Below are 18727 nucleotides of genomic sequence, written 5' to 3'. Positions count from 1 at the left end.
ACCACCATATCCCGGGGTTCTACTTTGGGTCTGCAGTTTAATTTGTTGCTGGCTATCTTGCTCTTGCTTGTTGCTGGATCTCAACATTTTGAACCGAGAGAGAGACTTAGCTGTCGTACAAAGCTAAGACTGTGTAACATCATATTTGTATAGATACTCCCTCAGACATTTGGGCTCATGGATTTTAAATGTCTGAGGGAGTGGCACTCGTCTGACAAGACGTTGCAATCATCATCATATATATATATTACTGAAAACAAAGGGATGTAATATTTACTTGATATACGCAATGGTAAACTTCAAACTAATATAAATAACAGTATTTATATATAGAAAATTTAATCCCAACCGAATTAAAAAAGCTCAATACGCAATAGAGAGTATATATATATATATATATATATATATACTCTCTATTGCGTATTGAGCTTTTTTAATTTGGTTGGGATTAAATTTTCTATATATAAATACTGTTATTTATATTAGTTTGAAGTTTACCATTGCGTATATCAAGTAAATACTACATCCCTTTGTTTTCAGTAATATATATATATAAAGTGACCTTGTCTATCTGTGAGGAAGAGTCTTTACCAAACTATTTTGTCAATTTTTGACTTAAAGACTTGAAACTTGATATATAGGGGATTCGGACCTGTGGAACAAATTCAATTTGTCTTTTAGCCAGTAAAAATAGGTGAATGAGTTAAAAAAAAAAAAAAAAAAAAAAAGCAAAAAATGGTGAGTCAAATGAATTAAGGCACAAAGTTGTCAATGTTGCATGGTAACAGCTAATAGACAATAAATATTAAAGTGATTGTTGTGGTCTTGCAAGCCGGTAATAATCAAGACAACCACATTAGTATAATTAACACAGTGTTACAGAAGTATGTCATGATTCTGTGGCCATAACTGCCATGGATGGCTGCGATGATGTTTAGATGTAACTATATTTATTGTCTCAGGGTAAATTCATTATTCTTGAAATAGGTAGGTGAGCTTATTCTATAACGGTGCTAGTTTAACTTCAAATTTTTAAAGAAGTAGGTGGCCTTTTATATCTGATGATAAAAATTATATTTTTTGTCATTAAAAAGTTTATTTTTCATCTTTTCAGCGAGCATTACATTATTTTTTGATGGCTGCAGAATCAGGAAATGCTTTGGCTTTAGCCTTCATTGGAAAGGTCAGTTTCCTCCTCATCATCTTTTACTCTGCTTTTCTCTCTTTCCATTCTTGTTTTTGCCTTTCCCTCTCTCTTTTCTTTCCTTCTACCTATTTTTCACTTCTTGTTCTTTCTCCCACCCTTCTCTTTCCCTCTTTCTTCCCCTTTCTCCCACTCCTTCCATCGCACTGTCTCTTTTTCCATCCCTCTTCTGCCTCTTTTTCCGTCCCTCTTCTGCCTCTTTTTCCGTCCCTCTTCTGCCTCTTTTTCCGTCCCTCTTCTGCCTCTTTTTCCGTCCCTCTTCTGCCTCTTTTTCCGTCCCTCTTCTGCCTCTTTTTCCGTCCCTCTTCTGCCTCTTTTTCCGTCCCTCTTCTGCCTCTTTTTCCGTCCCTCTTCTGCCTCTTTTTCCGTCCCTCTTCTGCCTCTTTTTCCGTCCCTCTTCTGCCTCTTTTTCCGTCCCTCTTCTGCCTCTTTTTCCGTCCCTCTTCTGCCTCTTTTTCCGTCCCTCTTCTGCCTCTTTTTCCGTCCCTCTTCTGCCTCTTTTTCCGTCCCTCTTCTGCCTCTTTTTCCGTCCCTCTTCTGCCTCTTTTTCCGTCCCTCTTCTGCCTCTTTTTCCGTCCCTCTTCTGCCTCTTTTTCCGTCCCTCTTCTGCCTCTTTTTCCGTCCCTCTTCTGCCTCTTTCTCCGTCCCTCCCTCCCCGCCTCTTTCTCCGTTCCTCCCTCCCCGCCTCTTTCTCCGTCCCTCCCTCCCCGTCTCATAAAAGTTTTTCTTTATTTTTGTTTATGGCTATCCAGATTTGTTTGTTTTTATTTTATAATTAATAATTAATATTTAATGTAAGTAAAATTTTGGGTAAGAAAGAACTCCGTCCTTTTTCTTCTATTTCTCTTCCAATATATATTTAACATTTCTCTTTCCTCGAACAACAAATTCTAAAGACATAATTCTTTACCGCCTCGTTTTCAGATGTATTCAGAAGGGAGCCCCATTGTGAAACAAAATAACCAGACTGCTATGTCATACTTCAAGAGAGCCGCTGAAAAAGTAAATATTCTCCATCTTTTTTGCCTTTTCTTAAATATTGACTATAAAAGCAAGTAAAAAAAAAAAGGTACTTATGTAGCTATTGTCTCCTTGATTCTAGTTTCACTTTTTCTCACTCACGTGTCTCTATTCCAACAGTGGGCCAACATCAGTGGACTTTTATTTTTTGTACCAAAATGATCATTAACAGTTTTTTTTGTATATTTTTAAGTTTAACCTTTTTCAAACTGATATAAATTATTGTAAAGTAAAAATACTTAAATTAAAACAAAATCATTTTCTTATTTCAAATTATTTAATCAAGTTAAAATTACATTTCTTTACTTGATTAATAATTTTAAAAAGTTATTCCAGCAAATTACTTAACAATTTAATAAACAAAAATATTGTAAAAACTGAATTTAACTTGAAAACACTCTGAAAAAAAACAAAACTTTTTGGTCCCCAGACAAAAGGAGGATGGATCTGTAAATTCATCCTTGTCTGTTCATCTGTCCGCACTTTTCTTAATAACTACGCACTGGAATTTTTTGAAATTTTGCACAAACATTAAACATGATATGAGTAAAAAAGTAACAGAATGGATCCCCCCCCCCCCACCAGGGGTGCCTTTCGGGTTAAAATGGCTTAAATTGACACGTTTGTGCTTACTTCAAAAAAAAAAATTATGCCTTGGATTTTTTTTATTTGTCTATACTTCGCAATAACTCTTTGGTGTACCTCGGAGCTCCATTTTTGGAACTATTTTACCATATTTGTCCAAAATCTTCTGTCTATGTCTATTTAGCAGTTTTGCATGGTGCTGAACTCAAATTTAAATATATCAAGGCCTTGGGGACTTTTGGGGCTAAATAGAGGACTTAGTCATTTCTTTTTTCGTATGGTGCAGAACTCAAATTTACATATGTTAAGGTCTAAAACTGCACCTTTTGTTCATTTTCACGAGGATTTGATATCCCCTGGGGACTTTTGGGGCTAAATGGAGAAGGGGGGGGGCAATGCTGAACTTCATCATTTTTTTTATGCCTCGTTCACTGTGCATTCACGGGGGACCATACATGCTTCACTTTTTAAATTTAATAATCAAGTAAAAAAATGGAATTTTTACTTGATTAATTAATTTGAAATTTTACGGTGCAATAATTTGTATCAGTTGGTTAGTGAATTCAAAAAGTGCCGTATATATTTGTGTATATAAGTCAAATTTCTGCGAGACGATTTTAAGGTTATTTTCTGGGGGGTTGACTTATACATAGGTAATGTTTTTGGAAATGTTGTTAAAGAGTGACTCGGCGCTCAATCATAACATAGAAAATGCTATTTTGTTTGTGCACTCGATATATTACTGGTAATCTTAGTAATTAATTGCACTCCTTCTGAACACCACTGCAGTGCGTTTGCCAGCATGTAAGCACATGAGTGGTTTTTCAATGGGAGGCTTAATAATAATTGGAATAGCTCTCACAATGTTCACTCTCTAAATGTGATTATATAGGCCTAAGTTTGATACAGTGTATTCGGTGATGAAATGACGTTTTTTTTTTTGTTTTTAGTATGTTAGGAAATGTAGTGTTTATGATATGTCATTTTCCCCTAAGTCTAACAAGTTTTAACAATTTAATGACAACATTTAATGGCACTTAACGCGTGCGTTCACATTATTATGGTATATTATGGCTCGTGCAATGTATGATTTTACATTATTACAGTACGTGACATAAATTATGTCTAAAAACAGTAACTGCACCTTGAATCTACAGCATGTCATTGATCAGAATGTCTGATTAGCAACATTTGCATTCATTGCATGTAAGTGTGCAGCAGGTTGGTTCTATTTATGAAAATCAAATAGACCACACTTGTGTAAATGCATGTATTATCGCTTGCGAATGCGAATAAACAATTTATAATATGTCTTACAAAAAAACACCAAAAAGGAAATGATCTCTTCAAGAAAGAACCATGAGACGGACCATTTAACTTGTCTAGAATCTACAGTCATCTTATACACAGGTAATATCTAAAATAACACAATTTTTGGTCTTAAATGCACATTGACTAATACACAAGTATAAATGGTGTGTAATATACAGTGATGATCATATTTATTGACACGGTAAAATAAAAGTTAAATTTTGTCTAATAAATTCTAAAAAAGGGATTAAATTAAAGAAAATAACAAAGTATATTATGTATTTTTAACTGGCCTTTCCGATGCAGCAATCGGATTTTAGAAAAAATAAATAACAAAGGAACAACAAACATAATTGCAAAAAACCTTTGTTCAAAATTATTGGCACGATTTATTTAATAATCAATTGTATAGCCTTTGGCCTTGATTACCTTCCTCAGTCGCTTTTCATAGTTTACAACCAAGTTGTTGCACTCTTCAGTAGTAATTTTAGCCCACTCTTCCTGACAATAATCCTCCAATTGAATAAGATTCTTAGGCTTCCTTTGCATTACCCTCAATTTTAATGTTTTCCATAAATTTTCAATTGGATTAAGGTCTGGGCTTTGTGATGGCCACTCCAAAACATTAATATGATTGTCCTCAAACCATTTCTTAGTCAGTTTAGCCAAATGCTTTGGGTCATTATCTTGCATGAACCACCAACGACGACCAAGTGAGAGCTCTTTAGCAGAGTCTTTCAGGTTTTCATCCAATATTTTAACATAATCTTCCTTTTTTATGCTACCTGTGACCTTAACAAGTCGCCCTGGTCCAGAGGCAGCAAAGGATCCCCAAAACATCAAACTGCCTCCACCGTGCTTCACTGTGGGTATGGTGTTCTTAGGCAGGAAAGCTTCGCCAGATTTTCTGTAAATATAAGACACTTTATTATGGCCAAATAACTCTATTTTCGTTTCGTCAGTCCATAGAACACGTTTCCAGAATGCAACATCTTTATCAATATGACGTTTTGCAAAGGCTAGCCTTGCTTTCAGGTGCATAGGCTTCAATAAGGGAGTCTTTCTCGGACGACATGCTTTTAAACCAGCTCTCTTCAAAACTCTACCAACTGTATGTCGAGATACATTCACTCCAGAGGTGCTCTGTTCATCAACAATCTCCCGAACAGAGATCCTTGGGTTTTGTTTTACTTGTCGAACAATTTTCCGTTCATCTCTTGGGGAAAGAATCCTTTTTCTCCCTCTACCCTCTAAACTCATAACGTGGCCTTGCGATTTGAACTTGTTTATTATGGCTCTAACAGTGGATTTGGGAAGGTTTAGCTTCTTTGAAATCTTATCATAGCCCTCCCCATTGGTATGGCATGCTACAACAAGCTTCCTGACGTCTTCGCTGTGTTCCTTAGTTTTAACCATGGCGATTGAAAATTATAATTTAGTCACTTATAATAAAATCGCTATCTAAAAATTATCTGAAAAAAATTATTCACTGAATTAGCGTTAAACAAGCATAATATGGCTATAAAAAAGTTCAGAAAGCACGTAAACCGGAAATTGATTGATATTATACTGATACTAAAAGAAAAACAAAGCTGTGCCAATAATTTTGAACAAGGGTTTTTTGCAATTATGTTTGTTGTTCCTTTGTTATTTATTTTTTCTAAAATCCGATTGCTGCATCGGAAAGGCCAGTTAAAAATACATAATATACTTTGTTATTTTCTTTAATTTAATCCCTTTTTTAGAATTTATTAGACAAAATTTAACTTTTATTTTACCGTGTCAATAAATATGATCATCACTGTTTTGCATAGTATTTTCAAGTTAAATTTGTATATTTTTGTTTATTAAATTATTAGGTAATTTGCTGGAATAACTTTAAATTTAGTAATCAAGTAAAATTTATTTTCATTTTTAAAACATTTTTACTTTTTATTTTAATGCCTAAAATAAAAAAAACACATTGATTTGCTTATTATCTGAGGTATGAACGATATTTAGAAAAAAATGTTCAAGACATGCCATGTTGAAGTCTTATTTTTAAGACAACAAATAAATGAATGGACCAGATTATTTTGTACCTTGGCCATAAGTGAGATTGATGATTTTTGGATTGTTTTGTACCTTGGCCATAAGTGAGATGATGATTTTTGGATTGTTTTCCAAATTTCATGAAAAAATTATTCATACAAATGTACCAAGCTTTTAAAGGCACGGGTTCATGAAAAGAATGTAACCAAAATTGCTGTTTTATAGCATTATTTTCATCACTTTATTCGCTCCAAACTTTTCAAATATGTTATGTAGATTTTTTTTCTAATGGAAATCACTCCAGACAATGCATAAAGTCACTTGATGTAAGGAGCTAAAAATAATACTACTTCAAGGTCAAAAACTTGCTAATGATAAAGTGTTAGATGGAATAGATTCTGTCTTAGAAAACAGCAATTCTTCCCTCTTTATCAGAGACATTGCTCATGGAATGTAAGACTAAAGAATTAAATAAGGAAACTGAGTTACAGAGTATTACTTGATGATAAATAATAATAATAATGTATATAATATATGCGTGTGTATATGCAGGATGAAACGATACAGTTGTTGCCCTAAAGAAAACAACACTACAACTTTATTTTAAAACTTTTATTATTTTATTGAAAAAGTCACTTCAGGTGACTTGATTATGGAGTAGAGCTGACATCTATTCAATGTAGCTGCCTTCAGCCTCAATCACTATGTTGAGATTAATCTGGAACTGGGAGTATGCCTTTTCCATAAACCCTAACGGGAGCTCGGCGGATGGCAATTAGGGGGACTTTGGTGTTGTAGGAGGTCATGTTATGTTCTTGACGTATAACCAAACAAACTAGTCCAGCGGGTTCAGGGTGGGGAGGGAGAGGGGCAGTAAGAGAACGGTACAAAGTCGTAGCACTCTTTCTGAAGCCAAGCCTGGGTCTCTTTGGACTTGTGGGCCGGCGCTGAGTCCTACTGCCATACCCAGGGTCTGCCAGCAGCCACTTGATTACACCAGGGTATCACCACATTTTTCAACAAGCCGACTTTGAAGATGTGAGGTGGCATGATGTGGCTCTCACTTGAAACCACACCAAAGACCATCTCCGTGACTGGAAACTTTGTTTTCATCATCCTGGGCACGTCCTTGTTATTTGTGGCAATCCAGCGATACATTTTGAGGGTGCTGGCAATGGTCCTGTTGCTATAACTTGGATCAGTAGAGAGCACGAGTTATATAACAGCGCATTTCCAGTCTCGTTTGTTGAACATTTTGTCACTTTCAGACATGATAGAAGGCTCCTATTGCTCTTGGGATTTGTACACAACTGGTCTGCAACAAAAAAACCTTCATCAAACAGAAATGGAATCATAATTATCTGAAGCATATTATGGTGGATGTTTATTGCTTATATATTTGTATGTTTATTTATACAAACATTAGTGGCTATATTTGTGTGTACATGTTTTAGCATTGCCTATTTTCAGAGCGTCCATCATCATCAGGCTAAAAATCCTAATCTAAACTTGCTTTTTGATAACGATTTTTTGGCCTGATGTAGGCTCCCTAAAGAGACACTGAAAAAACATGTATGCACATATGTAGCCAATAATGTTTGTATTAATAAACATATTATATACATGCTGTTCATTCATAGTGCACTCTTTAATAAAACACACACACACACACACACACACACACACAGATTAAATAATATGGAAGAATACCTGTCCCAAGACAGGGAAAATTAATTTTTCAGGCAGAACCGTTTTCCACTACTCCTATATTTTCTTACAAAGATTAAAATCATGATACTAAACCTTATGCCTAGAATTCTAATATTAGTTTGGAACAAAACCTCTTACATGATTTTCATTGTAGAAAATATCTCAAGTTTATGGCGTCTTATGGAAGAAATTGGGTGCTTATACAGTTTAGTCAAGACATTAGTCAAGACATTAGAAAATGAAAATATTGAAATAGTTATATTGTACATACTCGTTATAGTCTGAAGTTCTCTGAAAAAAAAATTCACTTAATTTCATCAAGTAGTTTTTATTTTACAGCGAAAAAAACGATTTATGATACCGAGCAAAAGGTTCGATTTTTAGGAAGAAAAGCTGGTAATAAAGTGGAGGAGGAGGGAGTGTCGGCACTTTGACTGGAGTTATCTCCCCTTCGTGTGTTCAACAAATTTCGTAATGGCTGACTTCAACGCACTCTCATAAAAACATGTTTTTCCGCTGTAAAATAAAAACTACTCGATCAAATTAAATGAAATTTTTTTTTTTCGGAGATCTTCAGTCCAAAACAGATACGTACAATAACCTTTTTTTTTTTTTTTTTTCTCGATATTTTCATTTTTTAATGTCTTGACTAAACTGTACAAGTACCAGAAATTGAAATTCAGGAAAGAGTATTAGAATTTAAAATAACTTAAATAATGTAAGGGAGATAAATATTTGTAGCTTAAAATATAACTTACCTCCCTTAGATTATTCTAATGATCATTGAGAATTTTTTCATTTTTTATCTTTTCTCGTTAACATTCTGTAACCACTTTGAATGTTTTTGTGTATATCGCCTGTATGTGATTTATACATTAATTTTTTTATTTAATTTTTTTTTTAATTTAAAAATGTTTTTTTTCTTTCCCTCTACCAGGGCAATCCAGTTGGTCAATGTGGACTTGGGCTGATGTATTTGCAAGGAAGAGGTGTTGACAAAGTAAATTATTTTTTGTAAAAATTATCGATTTTTTTTTTTTTTAAATTTTCTACTTTTATTTATGAAGTCAAATTGAATTAATATTTTTGTAATAATACCTTTTGCTTATAATGGATTAATCCAATATTAAAAAAAAAAAAAATAAAAACAATGATTCAAAAACCATTTTTTTTTTTAATATATATAAGATAAAAAATCTCAATTTATGTTTATGTAAACATAAATTCAGATTTTGAATCTATATAAGGGTTTTCATCAGGAAAATACAATATTTTTCACAGTACAATTTAACTTAACTCTTATCCCTGAGTGGCTTCCGGCCCTTGATAAGTGGTGACTATCATGTAAAAAAAACAAAACTTTTTACAGTACTTTTTATTCATTGATAGATAAAAGTAGTGAATAATTAAAACACGCTGCTCCTCTTTCCCCATGTTAAGAATGGCCTTTTAAAAGTTATTTCAGCACAGTCCATAAAGTGTACAAATAACTTTTTTTTTCCATTAAAAGTGCCATACGATAACGCTCTTTTCAATGATTTTTTTTTTTTTTACTTTAATTTTGAACTGTATTAATGGCATTTTAAATATTGGTCAGCAAAATAAAAACAAAAAAACATGAAGTTTTTGTTTAATATCTGGTGATTTATGTAACATGCTCGGTAAAAAAAAATCACTCATCCCTGAAAGTATCTTGCATCTCTACAAAGCCACCATTCACAAATGCATGAACTTTTGCTGCCACATGCGGACAAGTGCATCTACCACTCCTCTCTCCCTCTTATACAGGCTCCAAAAAATAGTCTTCAATTGAATAGGTACTGTACTATCGACCAAGTTCCAATCCCGGCCGCAATGTTGCATCCTTGTGCCTGTCTTACAAGTACTTTAAAGAATTGTTCTTTGACGAACTGATTGCACTTGTGCCCCCTCTGTATATACCTAGGTTTAGCAGCTGTAGCGGTCCCTAGATGCCAGAAATCCTTCTACTCTAATAGCTTCTTTCCATCGGAATTTCTTTCAGAATTTTAGATATAATGTGAACAAACATCTTGCTCATCTTCTTGCGTAGTCTCCTGTAGACATGGTGTCAAATAGTAGCTTATGTTTAAGTGGTAGTATGCCTTGTTTAAAAAAAAAAAAAAAAAAATGCTGACTATGTTGTGATCTATATTTTGCATAAGTATCGTAGCTATTCATACAAGCCCGATTGAATTTGAGCGAGATGTATTTTACCACTTTTTTCTCAGGATTATGGAAATGCCCTCAAATACTTCACTCTGGCAGCCGAACAAGGTTGGGCCGAGGGACAACTGCAGCTGGGAATCATGCATTTTAGTAAGTTTCTTTCCTCATCATGCTTCGGCTTTCGTGATTTAATTCTTCAGTAATAAAAGATTCCTGTCCAGAATCCCCCCATATTTAAAAAAAAAAAAAAAAATTCTGTATGATGTACATATCCATGACAAAACGAAAATATCATATTCCAAAAATCATGTAAATTGACCAAGTAGTTTTCTTTTTAAATAAGAAAATCACATTTTGAGTAGCAAAATAGCGGCTGTCTTGTCCACCATTTTAGAAACAATCTATGAAAAAAGATAAAACAAAAGAAGATAATTCAATAATTTAAACTTGTGAGATTTCTGTTGTATGCCCATTAATTCCCATTAATTGCTTTAAAATGATTTTCTTTATAAAAATAAAACTATTTGATCAATTTACATGATTTTTGAAATATGATATTTACATTTTGTCATGGGTACGTACATCATACAGATTTTTCTTTGCTTTTTGTTTTTTATATGGGGGAATTTTGGACAAAACAAGAACCCAAATTTCTGATATAAATATAGGGTGGAACGATAAAAGTGTCACCCTAAATAGATAGAAAGCTCCCATTGGTCTTGAGATTGTTACACAACTAGCCATCTAGTAGATGGTTTGCAACAAAGAAAAAAAACTGGTTTTCATCAAATGGAAATGGAATCATATCGTCTTTTTTAGGGCAACAATTTTATCGCTCCACCCTGTCTGTGTTATATATATTCAGCTATATGTATGCAGTGAGGTTTGAGGACATGCATTGCATGGAGAGAAAGGATATAAAAATGATATATAATCAATGTGCAGTATAAGTCTTAAAGACCGGCTTAAATCTGATGACCTCAGAAGATTAAATCTGGATCGTATAAAGAGATGTTGTGCAGAAAATGTGATTTAGATACATTTGAAAGAATGTATTAGAGTTCTTGGGTTAAGAGATGTAGAACAATTGAGTTAGCAGGTTTCACGGGGGAAGGAAAATATGGGAGGCAGTGTTAATGATGGACTTAAGAGAATGAGGGATAAATGAAGACCTGGCAAAAGATAGGTTAGTCTGAAAGTCAGTTTCTAAAAGCTGTCTAACACCGCATGTAAAATGTATGTTTAGCTGATGATATTCATTGCTGTAGATTTGTACAGATGCTATCACAATCAGGATACAATCTGCATGGAAAAAGTTCAGAGCTCATTCCCATTTTGACCGACAAAGGCATATCCCTGAAATCCTGTGGACAGGTCTTTGTTGCTGGGCTTCAAGGAGTCATGCTTCATGCCACCAAAACTTGGGATGTCATTGTTAATGATACAAACAGGCTTGTGAGAAACGACATATAGCAAGCAAAGGTTGTTATCGTTATGAAGATTTTCAAAAACAGTTTTGAAATTTTAAAATCAACAAAAACTTTTGCGTTGATCTGTAAGCTAACATCGTTTAACTTAATCCTTTTTGCATGGGGGTTGCAAAATTGCAATAAGACTATCAATAATAGGACTAGGGTGAGGGGACAAGGGAGGGAAACTCGTACTAGAGGAAGAGCTAGGAATAAAGCAAGGAGACAAATTGACTAATATCTGCATGAGAAAATGTGGATGGTCAACCTGACTATGAATTCAAGATGGCTGCCATCATAATATGCAAATTAGTCATATTTTACAATTTAGTTTGATAGGCAACAATGAAGGGTGTACAGATGTTATCGCAAACAGGATACAATCTGTGTGGAAAAAAATTCAGAGAGCTTATTTCCCATTCTGACCAACAAAGGCATACCTTTGAAATTCTGTGGACAAGTCTTTTTTACTGGGGTTGGAGGAGTCCTGCTACATGTCATCAAAACTTGGGCTGTCATTGTTGATTGTTGTTGCGCATCTTTCTATTAAGAATTCTTTCTAGAAGGATATTTGGTATCTATGGATGGACCACGTAAAGGTTGCCAAAGGTGACAGTATTTCGGTGGAACGAACCCAGTTTGAACTTGGCACACTTAGGTTGTCAGTTTGTGTCGTTAACCACTGGGCCACGTCACCTCTCTGTCATTATTGATAATACGGGCAGGCTTGTAAAAAGTGACAACACCATGGTCAGATGGATTTGCTCTTCCAAAATTATGAATCAGAGCTGCATGGTTGATCTGAGAGAACATCTTGGCAACCTCTCTTGGGAAGTTATCCTGAGGCGCGAAAGATGAAGATGGTTTGAGTATGTAAACAGAATGGATGACAATCTTTGATGACACAGAATGTTATCCTTTGATGTTGGAGGCAAATACTGCAGCCGACCAAAGAAGCAATGGCTGACTTCCATACTCTAAACATCACAGAGCACCTGGTCAATGACTGAAGAGCAGCCATCAACAGCAACGGTGAAATGACAACGTGTTCAACCTCAGCAGCTGGGATCAGAAGATGTTAAATTGTGCAGTAGTAGTACTAGTATCAATGATGTCATAATGTAACATTTTCAATAACAATACAATGTGTCCATATTATTTGCATTCATCGGGCTACTGTTCTCATCTTGAGTGTCATTTTTACAAAGTTTCAGTTGATATAACTTCCAACTTTCTTTAGGTGTATCTTGTCGAACTCGAGAATGTTTCTGTTGGTGATTTGGACGAAATTTTGAATGGAACCTTTCATTTACTTACGGTGGTAGCGTGCTTTTGTTCCGTCAGCCATGACTGGATAGAGATCCTAAATAATTCACAATTGTATTTTTCGTTCGGCCACACTGAGGATTGAATCTTCAACCTTCAGGAGAATATCACTTTTACAATTGATTTTTTCCAATACTCTAACCACTGCGCTAGAGGTCCTTAATTGTGAATTACTTAGGACCTCTATGTAGTCATGGCTGACAGAACAAGAGCATACTACCATGTGAAGTAAATAAAGGGTCCTGTTCAAAATTCTGTAAAAATTCCTGAGTTAAACATAAACATTTCAGAGTTCAACAAGATACACCTGAAGAAGGTTGGAGGTTACATCGATCAAAACGTTATGCAAATTACACTTAAGATGAGAAGAGTAGTCCTATGCATCCAAGTGATACGAATAACCAATCCTCATCTAAAAAATATAGAAATGTAATATATGTATGGGATGTTTATAAATGCTGGTCTTTTGCCTTCATGAAGAAAGATAACACAAGGAGACGTTTGCTGAGTTTTCATAAATGGTTTTATTTAGTGAGAATAGAGTCAGAATGGTGAGACTAATGTTATCTTAGTTAATTATCTTCCAAACATAACTAATATGAATGATGCATGCAGATGAACATACGTTGCAACATTTGATGAGATTATTGGTTTTCTACATCATTGACCATGTCCCATTCGCACGGCATCTATGAGGAGACTAATTTGAAAAACTTTGTTTCTCTGCTCAAAAACGTAACGTCATTCGTTATAGTTTGATTCTGTTTTGTCTACTGTTTGATCTGTTGCCTCCTGCCTCAACTGCACTTGTCAAAATTCACACAAGCCTACTTAATCACTCCTGACGAAGAGTCTGCAATATGTAACAAGACAACCTTTTCCTTTTTTAACATATGACCTAGACGTTTTGTTTTTACTAAACACGAAAGAGAAAATAAAAAGGAATAAATAAGACAATCGCCTGCAGCAAAGCACGGTATGACCTCCTTTCCTGTTTTGGTTCCTGTCATATCCTCTATGATAGCATTTATTTACTTGAATGTCAGTGCTTATCAAGGCTAGAAGGCCATTGAAGGATAAGGGTTAATAAGTGCTAGGTAGTTAGTGAGACAATTCCATGATGATCAGTAATGGTGGAACTTAGGTAAGGCTTAAATATTTAAGAGAACAGGTCAAGAAAAACTTATTTACATTATACTTGAAAGTGACCAAGTTATAGTCAGCCGGGAAGCAGCCCTATGGTATCTTGTTCCACAGATGGACAGTCCTAGGAAAGAAACTCTACTCAGTTCAATCCGGTTTACTCAGAACCCTTAGGTTCCACAAAAGGTTCCCAAGCGAGATAAGCTGATATACTTTTGAAATTTTATTTAATTTCATATTGCTAAACATGCACAATATATTTTTAGTATTTGTCATAGCCTCCGCTCAGTTTAAGGATTAATAAACATAACTGATATATGCAGTGGTAGTACTAGTAGTAGTATCAATGCTGTGTCTCATTTACATGGTTTTCATGGGGAGACTGATTTGAAAAATTTTGTTTCTCTCATCTCGAAAACATGACATCATTTGTCATTGTTCAACTCCGTTTTGTCTACTGTTTGACCTATTGCCTCAATTTTATGTCACCCGCCTCTGTGAAAGATTCTCTTTGCAAATTAAGGTTATTATGATATGCACTAAATGTAGCCCTTGCCAAAATTCACACCAGCTGACTTAATTGCTACTGACGTCTAGTCTCTAACATGTAACAATAAAACTTTCCATATGTTTTTTTTGTTTTTCAAAATGTTTTATAGTTAAACATTCTTTTCTGCTTTATTTTCAGGTGGACTTGGAGTGAGAAGAGATTATAAACTTGCTGTGAAGTATTTTAACTTAGCTTCTCAAGGCGGCCACATTCTGGCGTTCTATAACCTTGCCCAGATGCATGCGACAGGAACGGGAATGTTGAGTAATTGTTATTTGGCTGTTGAGGTAAGTCGTCAATTATTCTTTTAGACACTGAAGTTAATATTTATCTGCCTCTCACTGTAGAAAGATGTTACACAAGGTCAGAAGGTGGGGCTTGAAAAAACGGCCCAAGAGGCAGAGGACTCTGGTCGCCAAAACATGTTCCGAGTAGTCCAGTCAATATTCCCTAGTAGGGGCGCCTCAGGTAATTAGCAGTGAACTAATCCCTTCTCAAAGAAAGTAAAGCCTAGGAAGGTGGGCCTAAAACTGCATGTGATATTATCCCCCCCCCCCCTCCGTTTTTCTGGAAAAAAGTGTTAGTGAAGGAAAAAAAAGGAAATAAGCTGATCAGCAGAAATAAAGCTTATAAGGATGGGTTTGTTAGAATGACAATGGGAAGAAAGTTGTTCATCAAGGCACACAAAAGGAAGTTGAAATAGGATTGTTAATTAAGGTGTGGCAGTGATTGGGACAAAAGATTGTACATTAGAGGTTGATATATTTAGAGTTTATGGAGAGTTTTAGAAGTGGCAGCGAGTTTTGCGAAAGTTTATGGACTATCTTGATTTTGCGAAATTTGTGGACAGTTTCCAGTTTGGGAGAATTGGTGATTTGGAGCCTCAATCACCGCCTTGATACTTGTCTGGAACTGGGAGCAGCGAATACTTGATGAATGACTGTGATCAGGCTGGCTTTAGTGCTGTGAGAGGTCATGTTGGTGATGTTTTTGATGCATAACTAAATGAAGTAGTCTAGTGGGTTCAGGTCAGGGGAGGAGGTGACAATGAAAGAAGGGTACAAAGTTGTAGCACTCCTTCTGTCTCTTTGAACTTCTTGCCCGGCGCCAAGTTCTGCGGTCCTGAATATGACCTTAAAGTGGTGAGGCCCCAGCTTGCGGGCTTTGGGGAGTGTGGAGCCACTCTTTAATTGTCATTGCTCCCAGGTCCACTCTGACCCAGAGTGGTAGTACCTGTTAGGGTCCCAACTATGGGTTGAATAGAAACCGACTTGAAAAAAAAAAAAAATATATTCTATTAAAAAAAATTTTCTTTAAAATCTTTGGATTCGGCATTAAATAACCTGAAAAGGGTTGATATGCCGTAAAACAAAAACAACCAACCAATCAACCGAGTTCTGCTGCCATGCCACTCCCAGGACCTGCTAACAAGCACCTGATTGCACCAGGGGATCACCACACTCTTCAGCACATCCAGGTACATTTTGGTATTGATTTTCAAGCTGACTTCAGAGATGTGAGCTGGCATCATGTGACCCTCACTTAAAACCACACCAAAGACGATAACTGTGTCCGGAACCTTTGTTCATCTCTGCTCGCAAGTGTTGAACTGTTCGGACTTGTATTTCGAGAGTTCTGGTAATGGACCTGTTCTCATAATTTGGATCAGTATAGAGCATGTAAAACAGCGCATCTCCAATGTCGCTCGTTAAACATTGTACCACTTTCAGACATTATAGAAGGCTCATGTTGCTCTTAGGATTTGTAGATAACTCGCCAACTAGTAGATGGTCTGCAACAAAAAACAAAAGCCAGTTTTCATCAAGTGGAAATGAAATCGTCTTTTTTTTTTTTTTTTTTTTTTTTTTTTAAGGCGACAATTTTATCGTTCCACTCTGTATTCGTAATGAGTTAAGAAATTGCTGATGCACAAAGATGCTGTTTTGTATATGCTGACTGTACTCTCTGTGGGACTACTTATCTTTCAAAGAATGATGATGAGGAAAACAGGGAAGCAAACGGGTGTGAAAAACTTCCTACATTCCAACTAAACTTTAAATGCGGCTTATCAAGATATGTTTTAGCTCAACAGGTCCTGTGGGGTTTAAATATACTAAAAGCAATTATAGAGAAGACAAAGGCATATGTTGATATATGAAAATTTGTTGATGCAATAAGAAAAAACTAACACCTCACCCAATTATAGCTTATTACATCGACAAATAAATTCTATGTATATAGCTTCGTCTTGTCTATAATAATTATATATTTTATTGTTATGTTTCTTGACTACTTTCCGTTATTGTAAACCTGAAATCTTGTCAGTGGAGTTTCTTTACAAATCTGTCATTTCTTGCAGCTGTTTAAGAATGTGGCTGAACGTGGTCGTTGGAGTGAAATGCTGATGGAGGCCCACTCATTGTATCGAGAAGGGAATGTTGATGCTGCCCTCATCAAATATACATTTTTAGCAGAACTGGGTTACGAAGTTGCCCAGTCTAACGTCGCCTACATTTTAGATCAAGGTAAATGGGAAAAATATCTTTCATACACTTTCTAACACTCTTGCTTCTCTCTCTCCTCTCTCTTTCCTCTTTTCTTTTTCTCTCTCTCCTTTTTCTCTCTCTCCTCTTTTCTCTCTCTCCTCTTTTCTCTCTCTCCTCTTTTCTCTCTCTCTCCTCTTTTCTCTCTCTCTCCTCTTTTCTCTCTCTCTCCTCTTTTCTCTCTCTCTCCTCTTTTCTCTCTCTCTCCTCTTTTCTCTCTCTCTCCTCTTTTCTCTCTCTCTCCTCTTTTCTCTCTCTCTCCTCTTTTCTCTCTCTCTCCTCTTTTCTCTCTCTCTCCTCTTTTCTCTCTCTCTCCTCTTTTCTCTCTCTCTCCTCTTTTCTCTCTCTCTCCTCTTTTCTCTCTCTCTCCTCTTTTCTCTCTCTCTCCTCTTTTCTCTCTCTCTCCTCTTTTCTCTCTCTCTCCTCTTTTCTCTCTCTCTCCTCTTTTCTCTCTCTCTCCTCTTTTCTCTCTCTCTCCTCTTTTCTCTCTCTCTCCTCTTTTCTCTCTCTCTCCTCTTTTCTCTCTCTCTCCTCTTTTCTCTCTCTCTCCTCTTTTCTCTCTCTCTCCTCTTTTCTCTCTCTCTCCTCTTTTCTCTCTCTCTCCTCTTTTCTCTCTCTCTCCTCTTTTCTCTCTCTCTCCTCTTTTCTCTCTCTCTCCTCTTTTCTCTCTCTCTCCTCTTTTCTCTCTCTCTCCTCTTTTCTCTCTCTCTCCTCTTTTCTCTCTCTCTCCTCTTTTCTCTCTCTCCTCTTTTCTCTCTCTCCTCTTCTCTCTCTCTCCTCTTCTCTCTCTCTCCTCTTTTCTCTCTCTCCTCTTTTCTCTCTCTCCTCTTTTCTCTCTCTCCTCTTTTCTCTCTCTCCTCTTTTCTCTCTCTCCTCTTTTCTCTCTCTCCTCTTTTCTCTCTCTCCTCTTTTCTCTCTCTCCTCTTTTCTCTCTCTTTTTCTCTTTTCTTTCTTTTTTTCTCTTTTCTTTCTTTTTTTCTCTTTTCTTTCTTTTTTTCTCTTTTCTTTCTTTTTTTCTCTTTTCTTTCTTTTTTTCTCCCTCTTTTCTTTTTTCTCTCTCTATCTTTTTTTCTCTCTCGCTCTCTCCCGCTATTTTTTTCTTTCTTTCTCTCTCTTTATTATTTATTGCCTCGTTGGCAGGGCCATGAATTCGCCAACTGCAACCCTATTCAGAGTATAAACAATTTTCATACTCATATTATGTTTGACAACTTTATTCGGCATTAAAACACTCATAGATATGCCGTTAAACAAACCGAATCATTAATATTTATTAATAGTCGAAGGAAATAACAATAAACCAGAATATTGAAATAATCCATTATGAACAAAAAGGAATATCGCCACAAATATTAATACTATTTAACTCATAGCTGGAGAGGTGAAGAAAGAGAAAAAGAAACATTTTAGATTTTACTTTTATTTTTCATTTAATTTAAATAGGTTAGAAAACTTTTTCTGACCTGATCTAAACAATTTAATCTGAGTTTACTGGGTGACACAACAGATCATATTTTTTTTTATTGTGTGTGTGTATATATATTTGCTCTTTTTATATATATATAATATATATATATATATATATGTGTCTGTATAATGTCTATCAGTCTTGCTTCAGTCACTCTGTTTATAAACAACTAAATGCAAT

General features: G+C 35.5%; 1 protein-coding gene across 1 annotated transcript in view; it reads left to right on the top strand.

Moving 5' to 3' along the window:
• LOC145266333 (protein sel-1 homolog 1-like) overlaps window positions 1–18727 on the top strand; it is a 93973-nt gene that overhangs the window by 66500 nt on the left and 8746 nt on the right. Inside the window, exons 12-17 of the mRNA XM_080121920.1 lie at window positions 1115–1183; window positions 2129–2206; window positions 8799–8861; window positions 10111–10198; window positions 14675–14823; window positions 16896–17061. Of these exons, the coding sequence (XP_079978046.1) occupies window positions 1115–1183; window positions 2129–2206; window positions 8799–8861; window positions 10111–10198; window positions 14675–14823; window positions 16896–17061 (613 nt within the window). The remainder of the gene's footprint in view (window positions 1–1114; window positions 1184–2128; window positions 2207–8798; window positions 8862–10110; window positions 10199–14674; window positions 14824–16895; window positions 17062–18727) is intronic.

This window comes from Euprymna scolopes, chromosome 41, assembly GCF_053919585.1.
Source record: "Euprymna scolopes isolate OS-2025 chromosome 41, ASM5391958v1, whole genome shotgun sequence".
NCBI lineage: Eukaryota > Metazoa > Mollusca > Cephalopoda > Sepiida > Sepiolidae > Euprymna > Euprymna scolopes.
This window is presented reverse-complemented; position numbering and strand designations above follow the sequence as displayed.